Here is a 14,168-nt window from a genome sequence, read left to right on the forward strand (position 1 = left end):
TAGGATTAAAAAGGTAGGCCTTTCTTTTTAACATTATAGAGTCTGTGCAAGAAGGGACACTGTGGGGTCACTTACACTCCTCCAACATAGAGTTAAAGTCTGAATAAACGAAAAAATAAAAAAATAAAAACAAAACAAACCCAGTAACAAAGAAACAAGTACACCCATGTACACTAGAGAGGTGATGAAAAGGAAGACTAGGGTGTCTTAGCTTTAGCACAGGGGTGAGGAACATTTGGCCCGACAGATGTTGCTAGACTGCAATTCCCATGATCCTTCACCATTGGTTAGGACCGATGGGAGCTGTAGCCCCAACAGTAGCTGGAGGACCACATGTTCCCCACCAATGCTTTAGCAGTGGCATGGGTAGTGGGGAATACTGGCAGGTTCAGCTCAACCTTCTGAAATACAGACCTATTAGAAACAAGTAATCCTGGCAAATGCCAGTTCCAGGTTCTGAGCAGCCCTTGGGCAAGTTCCACTGGGTGGGTCTCAGCTCCTCCTTCTCCTCACTGCTGTTGCCACTGGCCATTCGCTTGCCTACTTCCTCTGGGCACGAGCTGCATCACCTCCCAGAAAGAGAGAACGGACAAGCCATGCAGAGCGGAGCACTTCCTCTTGTCACTGCTCACTCTGAGAGGGCAGGTGAACAGGTAACAACAGCAAGAAGAAAGAGCAGGGCCCCCAGAAACTCCAGGAACTGGCTGCGGGACCCTGGCTAGGCGTGGGCCTCAGCAGACGCCCAACAAGGATGATCCTTGATTCCGGCCCCAGACTTGGTCCTCCTTTGCAATGAGTCACACCGGTCCACCATCCATCACGTGCCAAATTTCCATTAAGGGTCCATTATTACTGCAGTTGCCTAGGATCAGGAAAAGAGTCTGATGATGCACACAGGGTGTGTGAGGGGGAGGGGGGTCTCCTTCACATAAGGGGCTCACCATAACATGAAAGCTGCTATAAGCTAGTCATTTGAGTGGCTATCACATCCCCAGGATTCGTGGATATGAGCCGTACCTGAAGAGTAGAGAAAAACTTTGTGGCCTACCAAGCCGAAGGCGGTCCGCCAGCCATGACTAGAGGGGGTGTCTTCAGTCTGGTGGGACTACAACTTGGGACTGGCCCTCAGAAAGTGTCTTTAATACTAGCCAAATTGTCTCTGACCATCTCAAAACAACAACAACAACCGCCACTCATTTAGGTTTTGTGGCTTCCTTGGTAGTTTCCAAAACCACGCTGCAAGGAGCTGCTGTATTGCAACTCCATGAACAGGCCGAAGCAAAGACGTTTAACTGCTCCATGGGTCAGGGTTCCTTGTTTCTTTGTCCTCCTAGAAATTCACTTGGGTTCAGGTATTTCTACATATGACCGTCCAACAAAGCAGGTTTTCACTACAATACAAATGACACAAATTGGCCATTAGAGGATAGTTATTTTTAACCCATGTAACATTGTTCTGAAGCAGCCCAGCCTACAGACTAGGCCTTTAGCTGCCTTATTACACTATAAACAGTTACAGGAAAGGGGGGGATTGATAACCCTGGCAGCTAGAAGCAGAGAAGTCTCTGTTCCTCTTATTCTTTTCACTCCCAGTCTTGCAGCGTGAGCTTCTTATAAAGGGCCCTTGAACTGGTTTCCCGAAAGATGTTGCCTGATCGAAGGTTTGGAGCTTGCAGCATCACCCAGTTTTCGCCAGACGACCTAAAAGGCAAAGGGAAAGACAGGTGACCACTCGCAAGCTGGAATCAGTCCTGCTGTAGCTAAAGCATTTGCTCACCAATTTATCCTGCCCCAGCCGTTGAGTTGCGCGATTCCTCTTTCTGGCACTAGGTGGCCCCCGGCTCCCAAGATAACTTGAGTTGATGGATTAAAAATGCTGATCTTATTAAAGTCTCCAGAAATTAGAACTACAGACATGCCTTAGGTAATGGCATCAAAGCGGTAAATTCAGCTCAGAAGTTGAGTTCAGTGCTAGGTCAGCGGCTGGCAAGCTTGCAAGAGCCCCTGTTCCCTCCATCAAATATTAGTCTCGAAGTAGTGGTGATGACTTTGGTGGGAAGGAGAAGCTATGGGCATCTCAGGTTCAAAGTTCTTTTGCATTACAAATCTATGAGATGGACCCTTCCATGGACAGAGGGGCTCTGCTCATGGGCGGTGCCTCCACCCAATTTGGGGGGGATCCCCTCCTTACCCCTGCACCACAGCTGCCCCTAGTCAGCAGTGTCCTCTGACCCTCTGCATAGTATTTTCAGGGGGACAGTGGTTCTGCCAGCTCAGTTGCATGTGCCTAAATCTGCACCCAACCCAATAAACAAAACAGAAATACAGCAAGTCTTTATGGCTGGTTCCAGGTTGTTGTGAGCTGCTGGGCAGGTGACCTGCAGCCACCCCTCTCCAGGAAAGAGCCAGCAAAACTGCACCACTCGCCTCACTTCTTTAACTCACCCTCTTCACTACTCGCCCAAGCATGGAGGCAAAAGGGAAGTTGTATTACTAGGGGCTGTGCCAATCTAGGGCTCAGACTGATGGGTCTTTTGAACATCCTCAGAGCTCCAGAAAGATACTGCTGCTGGCTTCTTGCGCTATCTATGGTAAGATGCGTTTGGAACTCCATTTCAAAACACAATAAACAAGGACGTGTCCGTGGCATTCCTGAGAAAGGGTTTATTGTAAATTCTCAGTGAACAACATTTTTGTCTTAAAGAAGTTGGGCAAAAAGGGGCCATTTAAGGTGTGGTCCTTGCATTCCACCTGAAAGCTACCTGTTTCGAAAGAGAGATGGATTTCATTGTTGGACAACCTGGAGCATTCCATAAGGCTTAATCTCCCAAAGAGGACTAAATTTAGCACTCGCAACACATGATGCTCCACGGGGCTTATGAAAACCACCGGGGCTCATGGGTAAAGTCTCCAATTGGTTTTCTGGGACAGGCCATTGGACTTTTTTTTTGCTCGCCATGTGAGAAAAAGACCTGATGCCTTTCGCACTGAGCACAGTGAACTTAAAGACCACAAGACTTCTTGGTATATCATACTTCTGCTTCTGGAAATACATCATGTGGCATCCCACAAATCCACAGTGTTCACATGGTACAAGTATTCGTGGTTTTTCTACCTTACCAAAAAACTTCTAAATTGGACCAACTCCCACAGGGCAGTATGAGTTTTCAACCATAAATGTTACTACAGCTGACCGCAAACATGAGGTGATTATGCCCTTTGACTTCTCCGAAGAGGGCTGAGATGATCTCTTCCAGGGGAACAGGCCCACAGTAGTGGGTAAGAATGGACACACAAACCAGAGAACTTTGAGATGAAGATTAAACCTCAGTTGCACTTCATGGGGACTTATTTCCAAGCACACAGGCTAGTGGAGGCCTGTGGCTCAGATGTCAGTGGGGCAGTGAATCCGTTCTGGGTTTCAGTCAGAACCAGTCAGAACTCTGAAGAAGCTATCCAATAGCTCCTTTAGAGTTCTGACTGAAACCAGGAGAAGATTCACCACCCCACTGACATCAGGGCCAGGGCCAGCCCAAGACTTTTTGCTGCCTGAGAAGGACAAGATGGTGCCCCCTCCCATTCCATGAACAAAAGCTGACTGGACTGGCAGATGGAACTGTCTTCCACACTAAAGATGGGACAATGTTCCCCACTGAATTTGAAGGCATCAGACTTGCTTACTGGCCACGTCATAGGCTGCAAGGCACACAGTTCACTCCTTGAACTCCTTGCTGCTGCCTCCGAGCACCTGCGGCCTGAACTGACTGCCTCACCCTGTCTAATGGTAGGGCTGGCCCTGATCAGAGCCACCAGCCTGCACTGACAGAGGCAGAGGATTGGACTGCAGAACTGCATCCCAAAGCATGCTTACTTAGGAGCAAGCCCCACTGAATACAGCAAAGCTCCAAAGGAAACAGGCACAGGAGCAGTGGGCAACTCTGCACATTCAGTGGAGTGTTTCAGCTCCTCTCTTTCAAAGCAGATTCTGTGCCACCAAGCCCTCTTTGAAGAAAGCAGACTCCCGTTCTCTTCTGAATGCATCACGTGCAAAGCTCTGGAACACCATGGATCTCTCTGGAGTGTAGTCCGTGATTTTAGCAAGCATCAAATCCATTCTGGGTATGAGAACAACTAATCTTTTCAAGGGAGGGAGTCATTCACATTCCCCTTTGCATTTCTCCATTAAAACAGGTAGGGGGACACATCAGTGGAGGCTGGTGGCTCCGCTTTCGGTGGGGCTGTGAATCTGCTCTGGGTTTCAGTCAAAACCAGTCAACACTCTAAAGGAGCTATCCAAAGTGCTGAACTCTATCCCTGAAATGGGCTCAGCACCTTGGACAGATCCTTTAAGGTTCTGACTGAAACCCAGAGCAGAGCCATCAGCCTCCACTGAGACAAATATCCCCCTTTATACACAGACACACACCAGCCCATATCACAAGAGACAAGGAACTGCCTCTGCTCTGCCGTCTGCTTCCCTGCCTTCCCAGGAACACAGCGATCTCGTTTTACACAGGGTGACACAATGCGATGGCTGCGTGTGCTTCCTCTTGATGACGACAGCCAATGAACTGAGGAGAAGCAGACCCTCAGAGCAATGGCTACCGCCACTACGTATCTGGCAGCTAGTGGGAAAGCTGAGAGGCAGGGGCTTGAGAGCAAAGCAAGAGAGGGGCAGACAAGCCATGGCGGAGGATGGCCTAATCCTGACTTCAGGCTGGAGGTTTGAGCCATTTCTTTTCCAGAAAAAAAGTGGAGTGTGGAGTAGATGATGGCTCTTCACTCTTACGCAGTCTCTACACCAGGTGTGGGAAACCATTTTTCCTTTGCAGGATACATCCTGTTGGGGGCTGAAGGCCAGAAGTGATTGGGTTTAAGGCAAATGTTGGAAGGGGCACCCCCTGCTCTCTCTCTCTCTCTCTCTGCGCCATCCCCGTCTCTTTCCTTGTGCTACCTCATTTTCTCACTCTCTTTTGACTACCCCATTCTCTCTCTCTCTCTGCTACACCATTTTCTCTCTCTTTCTTCCACCGTTTCTCTCTCTCTCTCTCTCTCTCTCTCTCTCTCACACACACACACACACACACACACACACACACACAGAACAGAACCTCACAAAGCGTCGGACAGCAGCATTAACACCACAATTGGAAGTGAACAACTGAAATGCGAAAGACAGTGAAAATGGATTCATTACATTGCACATTTCACGAACAATTGCTTTCTCCTTTTCACTCAGGTCTTCTTCATAGTTTTCTTGTATTTGCCTGTCCAAATTCTCATGGACTTCAAGGACCTACAGACAAACACAATGGACATGGAATTATAAAATGACATCACACAGCCATACCACTAAAGCCTCAAATGACATGGCCATGACACCCTCCCATTGTCCAGCCTACCGGAAGGACAAACAGAGCAAAATCTCAACACACACGCACACACAGATGGAAAGACGGCAAGAACGAAAAGTTATAATCTACCAGTAAAACATTATGGAGTACCACCATGATCATTCAACTACATATGTCAAGTTAGCATTGTGCAGGTTCCAGATAAGCATATGAACTAAGTTCAGCATTATGAACCCTCATACAGATGTCAAGCACATCTTGCCCATATAGCCATGAAGTCATATAGTTCCTAACACAGAAGAGCAAAGCATCAGATGAGATCTCTAAATGCAATGATACTAGTGCTGCGATCCCATACCAACGAGTGCAAGGAACACAGTAATTAAACACTGAACTCTAACATACATACAAAAGTACTGGAATAAAACCCAAATCTACAATGCCAGGAGGCTTTTAACAATAAACCCTCCAACAATATGTTACTTCTTTTGAAATAAATACTTATTTATCTAGAAACTGAGTGCCTTTCATCCCAACATCACATGTGTGCATTGCAGGTTTTGGACATTTGGGGTGGATTTTATTCTTATTAACCTTCAGGCATTGTATATTTGGATTTCAAACCATGTACAATAAATATGTATACACTCAGTAATGTACGTAAGACACATCCCCCTCTTCCCCCAGTCCTCCCACTAGTATCCCATCAGTCATTGTGAGTTCTGATGACTAGACTAGAGATACAGCCATCACTTTGGTCGCTCTTGCCAGGGGACTCTGCAGTCTCCAAAAATAACCAACTGTGTGTGGTGAAATAGTCAACAGTGCCCAACACAATAATCAACGTTTGTTCAAATAATCAACCAGTGTTGGTTATTTCAGCCAAATAGCCAACCGTGGTGTGAAAAAAGTCCCAGCAAACGACACAATGACTATCTAACCCACCATTAACTATTTAACCCACCATCAGTTATTGTGTTGTCCAAACCCAGTCAAAGAGACCTGGCAAAACTTCAGAAGGCAGTTGGACTTAGAGAAGTATTTTCAGTAGAAAAGTCTTGGGACTATAGGGCTTGAAAAAAATCCATGGACATCCCCAGCCAAAAAATCCCAACAACCACCCAAAGAAACGTCATAAGAATTATAATTCAGAGTGCAAAACCCCTTTTTTTTCCTCAGTGCCAGAATTTAGGTTAACACTGCAATGAATTTTATTTATTCTGGTTCATATACACATAGTCCTATGTAAAATCATACAAATGTTCAATCGGGTGAGATGCTTTTCAGGACTCAATTTCACTTTTCATTGAAGCACTACAGATTGACCGCTCAGAACCGGAATGATGCTTCCTATTTTTGCTGCTGTGTGTTTAAAGTCTCGGTTACAAAAGTAGGTCATTCTCTTAGGGCCCTTAACCTACTTTAAAAACTGCATTACCCACTAACTTAGCTGACATACTTTGGACTAATGGCAAGTTTGCATGACTGCATGGCTTTGCTGAAATTAATTCAATCCATTTGCTTTTTTGCTTTTTTTGGAAGGGGGCAGAAATATAAGAGGAAGCAAAGGGTATTTAGTAGCTGACAAATAAAACTAGATCTCGAATGAAAAGTTAAGAATTAATTATTGGCACATTCTTTTAACTGCTTTTACTGCTTTTAAATTATATATTGTTCTAACTTGATTCATGGTTTAATTTGTTTTTAACTGTGCATATTTATTGTTTTATACTGTATGCTTTTATCTGTACGCCGCTCTGAGATCTTAATGATATAGGGCAGGATATAAATGTTTTAAATAAATAAATACCGTATTTCTTCGATTCTAAGACACACTTTTTTCCCCATATAAACATCTCTAAAAACGGGGTGCGTCTTAGAATCGCGGGTGCATTTATTATTTCTTAGAATCAAAGCTTTTTTTCCTGTTGGTGGTACTGAAATTAGTGTGCGTCTTACAATCGATGGCATCTTAGAATTGAAGAAATATGGTAATAAATTATTGATCCCGTAGGATGCAGACGGTGGAACCAACTCATTTGGCCTTCGTATGCCAGTGATACTCAACATCCCGGAGAATCAAATTGCAATGCACAGCCCCCGAAAGGTACTGCTGGGAGCCCAATACCGGTAGGGTGACCATATGAAAAGGAGGACAGGGCTCCTGTATCTTTAACTGTAATGTAGAAAAGGGAATTTCAGCAGGTGTCAATTGAAGAGGGTGAAATTCCCTCTTCATCACAACAGTTAAAGCTGCAGAAGCCCTGCCCTCTTTTGTATCTGGTCACTCTACTATAGCTAGTGTAGCTTTAACTGTTGTGATGAAGAGGGAAATTCATTCTCTTCAATTGACACCTGCTGCAATTCCCTCTTCTACATTACTGTTAAAAATACAGCAGCCCTGTCCTCCTTTTCATATGGTCACCCTAAATACCGGGTGTCTCCACAGGGTAAATGCACCGAGTGAGGTGTGGGTGGGTGGTTAATTAATAGTCCCCAGGCTTAAAAACTCCATCATGCTTTATTGCCAGCATGAAACTCACCAGTAAACTAACTAACACCCAATGTAAGTAGAACATTTTCATGGTATTTTAGCAGGGTGCACCCGGGGGGGGGGGAACAGCCCTGTTTGAAATACGAGATCAAGATGCACTGATGCATGTAACTGCATCTGTTGAACATCTGCCTATTGTGCAGCTGTTAACGAAAACTATGGTCCTCGTTGGGTGGGGGGATGACAGAGATACACTGATGTGACATTTAGGCTCTGAACACATGGGTGAAAGTCATAAGAACATGAGAAGAGCCATGCTGGATCTGACCAAGGGTCTATCTAGTCCAGCACTCTGATCCCACAGTGGCCAACCAGCTGTCGACCAGGGACCAACAAAGCAGGACACGGTGCAACAGCACCCTACCACCCATGTTCCCCAGCAACTGGCATATATAGGCTTGCTGCCTCGATCCAAAGGGAGAGGGGGGTAAGAAATAAATAAATTTATTATTATTATTATTATTATTATTATTATTATTATTAATAATAATAATAATAATAATAATAATAAAAATAATAATAATATTAGAGGGAGCACATAGTCATTGGGACTAGTAACCACTAATAAATTTCTCCTCCTGGAATTTGTCTAATCCCCTTTTAAAGCCATCTAAATTGGTGGCCATCACTACATCTTGTGGTAGTGAATTCCATAGTTTATGTGCTCTATGATGAAGTCCTTCCTTTTTTATATCCTGAATCTCCCACCAATCAGCTTCATGGGACGACCCGAGATTCTAACATTATGAGAGAGAGGGAGAAAAATGTCTCCCTATCCACTTTCTCCACACCGTGCATGATTTTGTACACCGCTATCAAGTCAGAAGATTTGGCTCACAAACGCTTTTATTGACTTCTACAGAAGGAATTTTAAGGTAAGCCTGTTTTGTCTCTCCTTCTTTGCAAAATTCCTGAGGGCACCATTACACATTTCAACTGCTGAGGGAAACACCAGGATTACCCCACTCTAGGAACCCAGGCCCAATTTTGGCAGATTAACAAATTCTGGGCCAGCTTGCATGATACGAAGCCGGCTAATTTTATTATTTATTTATTTGTGCTATTTGTATTCTGCGGAATATATTAAAATCCCTCAGTGGTTCACAATATTAACCCACAGTGGCCTGTTAAGCACCCCGACATTTGCCACCCAAATTACCTAATTGCCCTCGCTGGGTGTGGCTTGTCATGATGTCAGAACCTGGCAAGGGTGGCTGGCTGAGATGGTTAACAAAGCACCCAGAACCTGTTGCTGGGTGATTTGTTAACCACCCCAGCCAGCCACCCTCGCTGGGTTCGGACATCCCGACAAGCATCCCGGCGAGAGTGATTACATAAGTTATCTCACTGGGTGGCATGCAACCAGCACACACAGGAGCGGTTAACAAGCAACCATAGCTTATTAACCACCCTTGTGAACCCAGTCAGTGGGTGGGATCCAAATTAAGTCATAATTAGATGAGGTCCACTGAGATCAAGGGGACATGTTAGTCATGACTAACTTCAGTCTCATTAATTTAAAGGGGTCTATTCTTAAGTATGACTAAATCTGGACCCAACCTTATAATTGTGGTGGGGAAATGCCAATAATGCAGAAAACATGTAAGGGCACAATCCTATGCATGTCTACACAGAAAGAACTCCCAGAATGCACCAGTTAGACATGCTGTCTGGGGAATGCTGGGAACTGTAGGGTGTTTTTTTTTCTGCCTAAACATGCATAGATTTGCAGTCTAAAATGTGGATGTCAATCTTATCTGGGAACCACGGCTCAATCAGAATTCCTGGGCATGTGTACGCAACTGCTTAAAGATGTGTGTTTACATGTATACTCCAATAACCAACATTTCCCACAGCAATTATAATGCATGGAGCTGCCCTCATGCGTCTGCATATCAAGAATTGGAATTTTTGCTGGGTGTAGGGAAAAGAGAAGACAGGTATAAAGTTACTTTGTTTGCAGTAGCTACTTTGAGAAACATTTGTGAAAGCTGGTGTGATGTGCTATTATGCTGATTCTCATATGTCACAGAATTATCTTTATGCCCTGTTCATGGTCATAGGCTTGGATACAGCCCACAGCTAAGACAATAGTGTTTATTTATAGCACTAGATACCGCATCTCAAAAGGGATTATCGTACAGCTGGAAACAGTACAGAAAAAATGCAATAAAAATGATCAGGGCTTTGGTGCAACTCTGTATAAGGAAAGATCACACTATTGGGTGGGTTTTGGTCAAAGAGAAAAAGGCAAGACATCATAGAGGTTGATCAAATTAATCATAGTGTGGAGAAATCGCTTTCTCAGTCAGAAATGCATCATTCTTCTATGGGGGAGAGGGTGCTTTCAGCAGTATCTTGGTTTTGGAATGCCCTCCTTAGGATAACTTTGCCTGGCACCTACCTTGCAATCCTTTTGGCTCCAGCCTAACCTATTTTTATTTACCCAGGTATTTTAAATTCTCTATATAGAGACCCAACATACTACTTCATTGTGGTCTTTTCATTTTCTCTAGCAACTAACCAACAGGATGGAATTCTGTCTAAAGTAATAAAAGTCGGGCCTATAGGCAACCTTAAACAGTGAGACCCACTGCCACTGCCACAGAAAATTAGCGCTTCCTAAAGCAACAGTAAATTATTTATTATTATTTATTGCATTTATATCCCACCTTTTTTCCTCCAAGGAACCCAAGGCAGTGTACATAGTCTTCCTCCTCTTCATTTTATCCTCACAAAAATAACCCTGTGAGGGTGGTTGAGCTGAGAGTCTGACTGGCCCAAAGTCATCAGTGAGCTTCCATCACTGAGTGGGGTCTAGAAAATGGATCTCCCGACTCCCAGTCCAACACTTTAGCCACTACACCGCACTGGCTTCTCTGGAAATGAGCTCAAACGTTCATTTTCAGTATGGAGAAGGCCATCAGAACTCGCAAAAGGGAGCTTCGCTTACCTGTCTTGTTCCAGAAATGAGGATTTTGGCTAAATTCCAGGTTTGCTCTAGGAAAAACTAACTTCCTGTTGCGTCAATGGTGAGTCCCACTGGTGCAACATAATCAGTGGAGGCACACAGACAACATTGGGTACTGCCCCTTGCCTCCAGCTCTTTGTACACGGCTATGCAGTGCCTGAGTATGCTGCTTCTGTTCCCATATCCTCGGTCCGGTGTCACCATCACCTCACTTTTCTGCTACATCATCAGAGGGTTAACCTCAGTTCAGGCATGTGAATTTTCAAAAGATGCAGCATCTCTCATGTTATGAAGGGGGCCATAGCTCACTGCTTTGTAGGTAGAGGGTCCCAGATTCAATGGCCAGCCTCTCCAGGTAGGGCTGGAAACACCCCTGCCTGAAACTCTAGAGAGGTGCTGCCAGTCAGTGTCAACAATATTGGGCTAGACAGACCAATGGCCTGACTCAGTATAAGGCAGCTTCCTTATATAAGACAGTATAAGACAGCATAGCCATCCGTGTCTTTCCTCGTGATCTCCCTCTCTTGGGCAAAGTGTGGATTAATAAACACAAATATGCAGTTTTACCTTCATTGCATGTACCACCGCTTCAGGCTTCTGGCTTATTGGAACATATCCCACTGCAGGAGAAGCAGCAAGATCAGGAGTCATGCGGACAGGGCCCTGTAAAAAACAACAATAGAGAAAACAAACACTTTTAAGGACATATATGTAAGGACATAAAATCGAGAGGAAGAGGAGGATGTATACCGCCTTGGGTTCATTGGAGGGAAAAAAATTATGATGTCCCTATTTTGGGTGCATCCAGCCTTCCCTAACCAGATGTGTTGGACTACAACTCCCAGCATTCCCCAGCCAATACATCTGTGGGGCACCAGGCTGGGGAAGGCTGCTCTACCCAATCAAAGCTCTTCTGCTGAAAGCTACATGCGGAATTACAATAGACTTTCCACACTTTGGAGATAAGGTGGGGAGATAGTGCTTTTTTTCTTTAGGTGCACATGGACAACTTGCCATGTTCCGTCCACACTAGTGGCCCCATCTTGTTTGGAAGCCTTTCCATGAGGGGCCCATAGTTGAAACAGGACATTTTTAAAAAGTGATTTTCCTAACTACTTGTATAGTGAATTTAGTTTGACTGATTTCATTGTGGATATAAGGGCAGATCAGATTCATACCCATTTGGTACTTACCACAAGAACATTTATAATATTTCCTTGCCTAATGTTCTGTAGCCAGTTCTTACCAGAGGTGAGTAGCTATTCAGAAGTTGGAGGTAATGGCAGTGACATATGAAGCTGCCTTTTACTGAGTCACAGACCATGGGTCTATCTAGCTCAGTATTGTCAACAGTGACTGGCAGCAGATCTCCAGGGTTTCCAGCAGTTTTTTCCAGCCCTAGCTGGAGATGTAGGGGATTGAAACTGGAACCTTCTGCATGCAAAGGTACAGCAACTTTACATCCCCCACCTTTTAAATGCATGTAAAAGATTGCCAACTTTTGCTTTTTAAAGTGCTGATTTCTCATGCCAAATGTCTCTGGGCATGAGCAGAGTGCTTTCCCCTCCAAGGGGGGAGGGGAGGAGAATGTAAAGGGGAAATGTCTGAGGCCATATAGAGGGCAACTTGCCTTTATGAAGCAAACCAGTTTTTTAAAAAAGAAAAAGACCTAAAAACACCTAGTTCCTCTGAGTATGTGCAATGGAGTAAATTAAAGTCATAGAATCATAGAATAGCAGAGTTGGAAGGGGTCTACAAGGCCATCGAGTCCAACCCCCTGCTCAATGCAGGAATCCACCCTAAAGCATCCCCCTCTGGTTGATAGCAGCTTTATAAAGAAACTAAAGTCTATCTAGGGCCTCATCTACACCAAGCAGGATATTGCACTATGAAAGTGGTATATAAAAGGCAGGAGCCACACTACTACTTTATAGCGGCATTGCAGTGCACGGACGTTGGGGCCCATTGACACATACCACATACTGCTTTCATACAGCTATATCCTGCTTGACGTGACTCCTGCCTTTTGCATACTGCTTTCATAGTGCAATATCCTGCTTGGTGTAGATTAGGCCTGGGTGTGTACAGCAGTCCTCAAACAAATTTGTAATCTTTTTTTATTCAAAAATGTTACTTACAGAAAAGAGGAAAATAACAACATAGTCACTGAACTACTTTAAAATCTTTTTTCCTCTAAAAGCTTGGACTGCTAAAATTCTGGACTGTTGGCAAACATTACACAAGCTACCATGTCTATTTCCCAATTCAGATAATTCAGGAACCAACAAAAGGCCAAACAACACTTACATGCACACACATTTAGCAGTACGCTGAGCCTTTTTAAATGGGAAATGCAACTTCTGAAGGGGTTAACTGGGAGCAGGGAGGAGGAGCACGCATAATCTTTTCCTGCCTATTTTTCCTACCCCAGAATTGCTTTTCCCTCTCCAAAAGCTTCCCTGCCGTTTCTCTGATCCCCAAAGCCTCCTGAAGTGGCTTTCTCCATTTAAAAAAGGACGGATTAGCGATATACACATTCATATGTAACATGTAGGTTGGTCCTCAGTAGGATGAAACATTTGTCTAGGCATACCAGAAGAGTTTTTCAACCCAATAAACCAATTTAACCTTTGAAACTGCTTATAGCCCTATAACTTTTCTAAGAAGCTATAGATTCACCAACATGGGATGCGGGAGTGGGGGAGAAAATAGTTTCCCCCCCCCCCGTTTAATTGGTTGCCTGGCAACATCCTTCAAAGAGCATGAAGGACCCTTCAAGGAAAGTTGTGAACCCAAAGGTAAGCAGGTATACACATCAGCAGCTAGGAGGGCTTGTTTCGGAAAAGTTCAATCTAGTTCCCTGGCATTTGGCATCCTACTGAAAAGACAAAAATGCTGCTTTCATACCAAGGAACCTGAGCAGCCAAACATCTCAATGTGCACTTTTGATATCTACGATCCTTTTTAAGGTATCTCCTGAACATGGTGAGATACAATGGTCTTATTCATTAAGATGCCCCTTTCCTGCTTCTATGATTTCCATTGTGCCATTCAGTGAAACCAACAATGAATTCATTGAAAAACTCCGTATTTTGCCTTCTCGTTCTTTGGCAAAACAAAGAGGGATTATCCTGTTGTGCTATGAGCGTAAATCTGGATGACAGAGTGGTATGTATCATTGCAAGTAATTAAAGTACTGGTTATACAGTGCACAGAGCTCATCATAGTCCCTTTTAAATACCGAAAGATAACAATAATCCTTATCTTAGAAATTCAGAGTTAGAGATAT

General features: G+C 44.3%; 1 protein-coding gene across 2 annotated transcripts in view; it reads right to left on the minus strand.

The window, feature by feature from the left end:
• Positions 1 to 228: 228 nt before the first annotated feature.
• CCDC85C (coiled-coil domain containing 85C) overlaps positions 229 to 14,168 on the minus strand; it is a 198,297-nt gene continuing 184,357 nt past the window's right edge. For both annotated transcript variants that reach the window (XM_063118052.1, XM_063118050.1), the window contains 3 exons: positions 11,447 to 11,542; positions 5,198 to 5,296; positions 229 to 1,701 (listed from right to left, as the gene is read on the minus strand). In XM_063118052.1, the coding sequence (XP_062974122.1) occupies positions 1,612 to 1,701; positions 5,198 to 5,296; positions 11,447 to 11,542 (285 nt within the window). In that variant the 3' untranslated portion in view covers positions 229 to 1,611. The remainder of the gene's footprint in view (positions 1,702 to 5,197; positions 5,297 to 11,446; positions 11,543 to 14,168) is intronic.

The sequence above is a fragment of the Elgaria multicarinata genome, chromosome 2, assembly GCF_023053635.1.
Source record: "Elgaria multicarinata webbii isolate HBS135686 ecotype San Diego chromosome 2, rElgMul1.1.pri, whole genome shotgun sequence".
Lineage (NCBI taxonomy): Eukaryota > Metazoa > Chordata > Lepidosauria > Squamata > Anguidae > Elgaria > Elgaria multicarinata.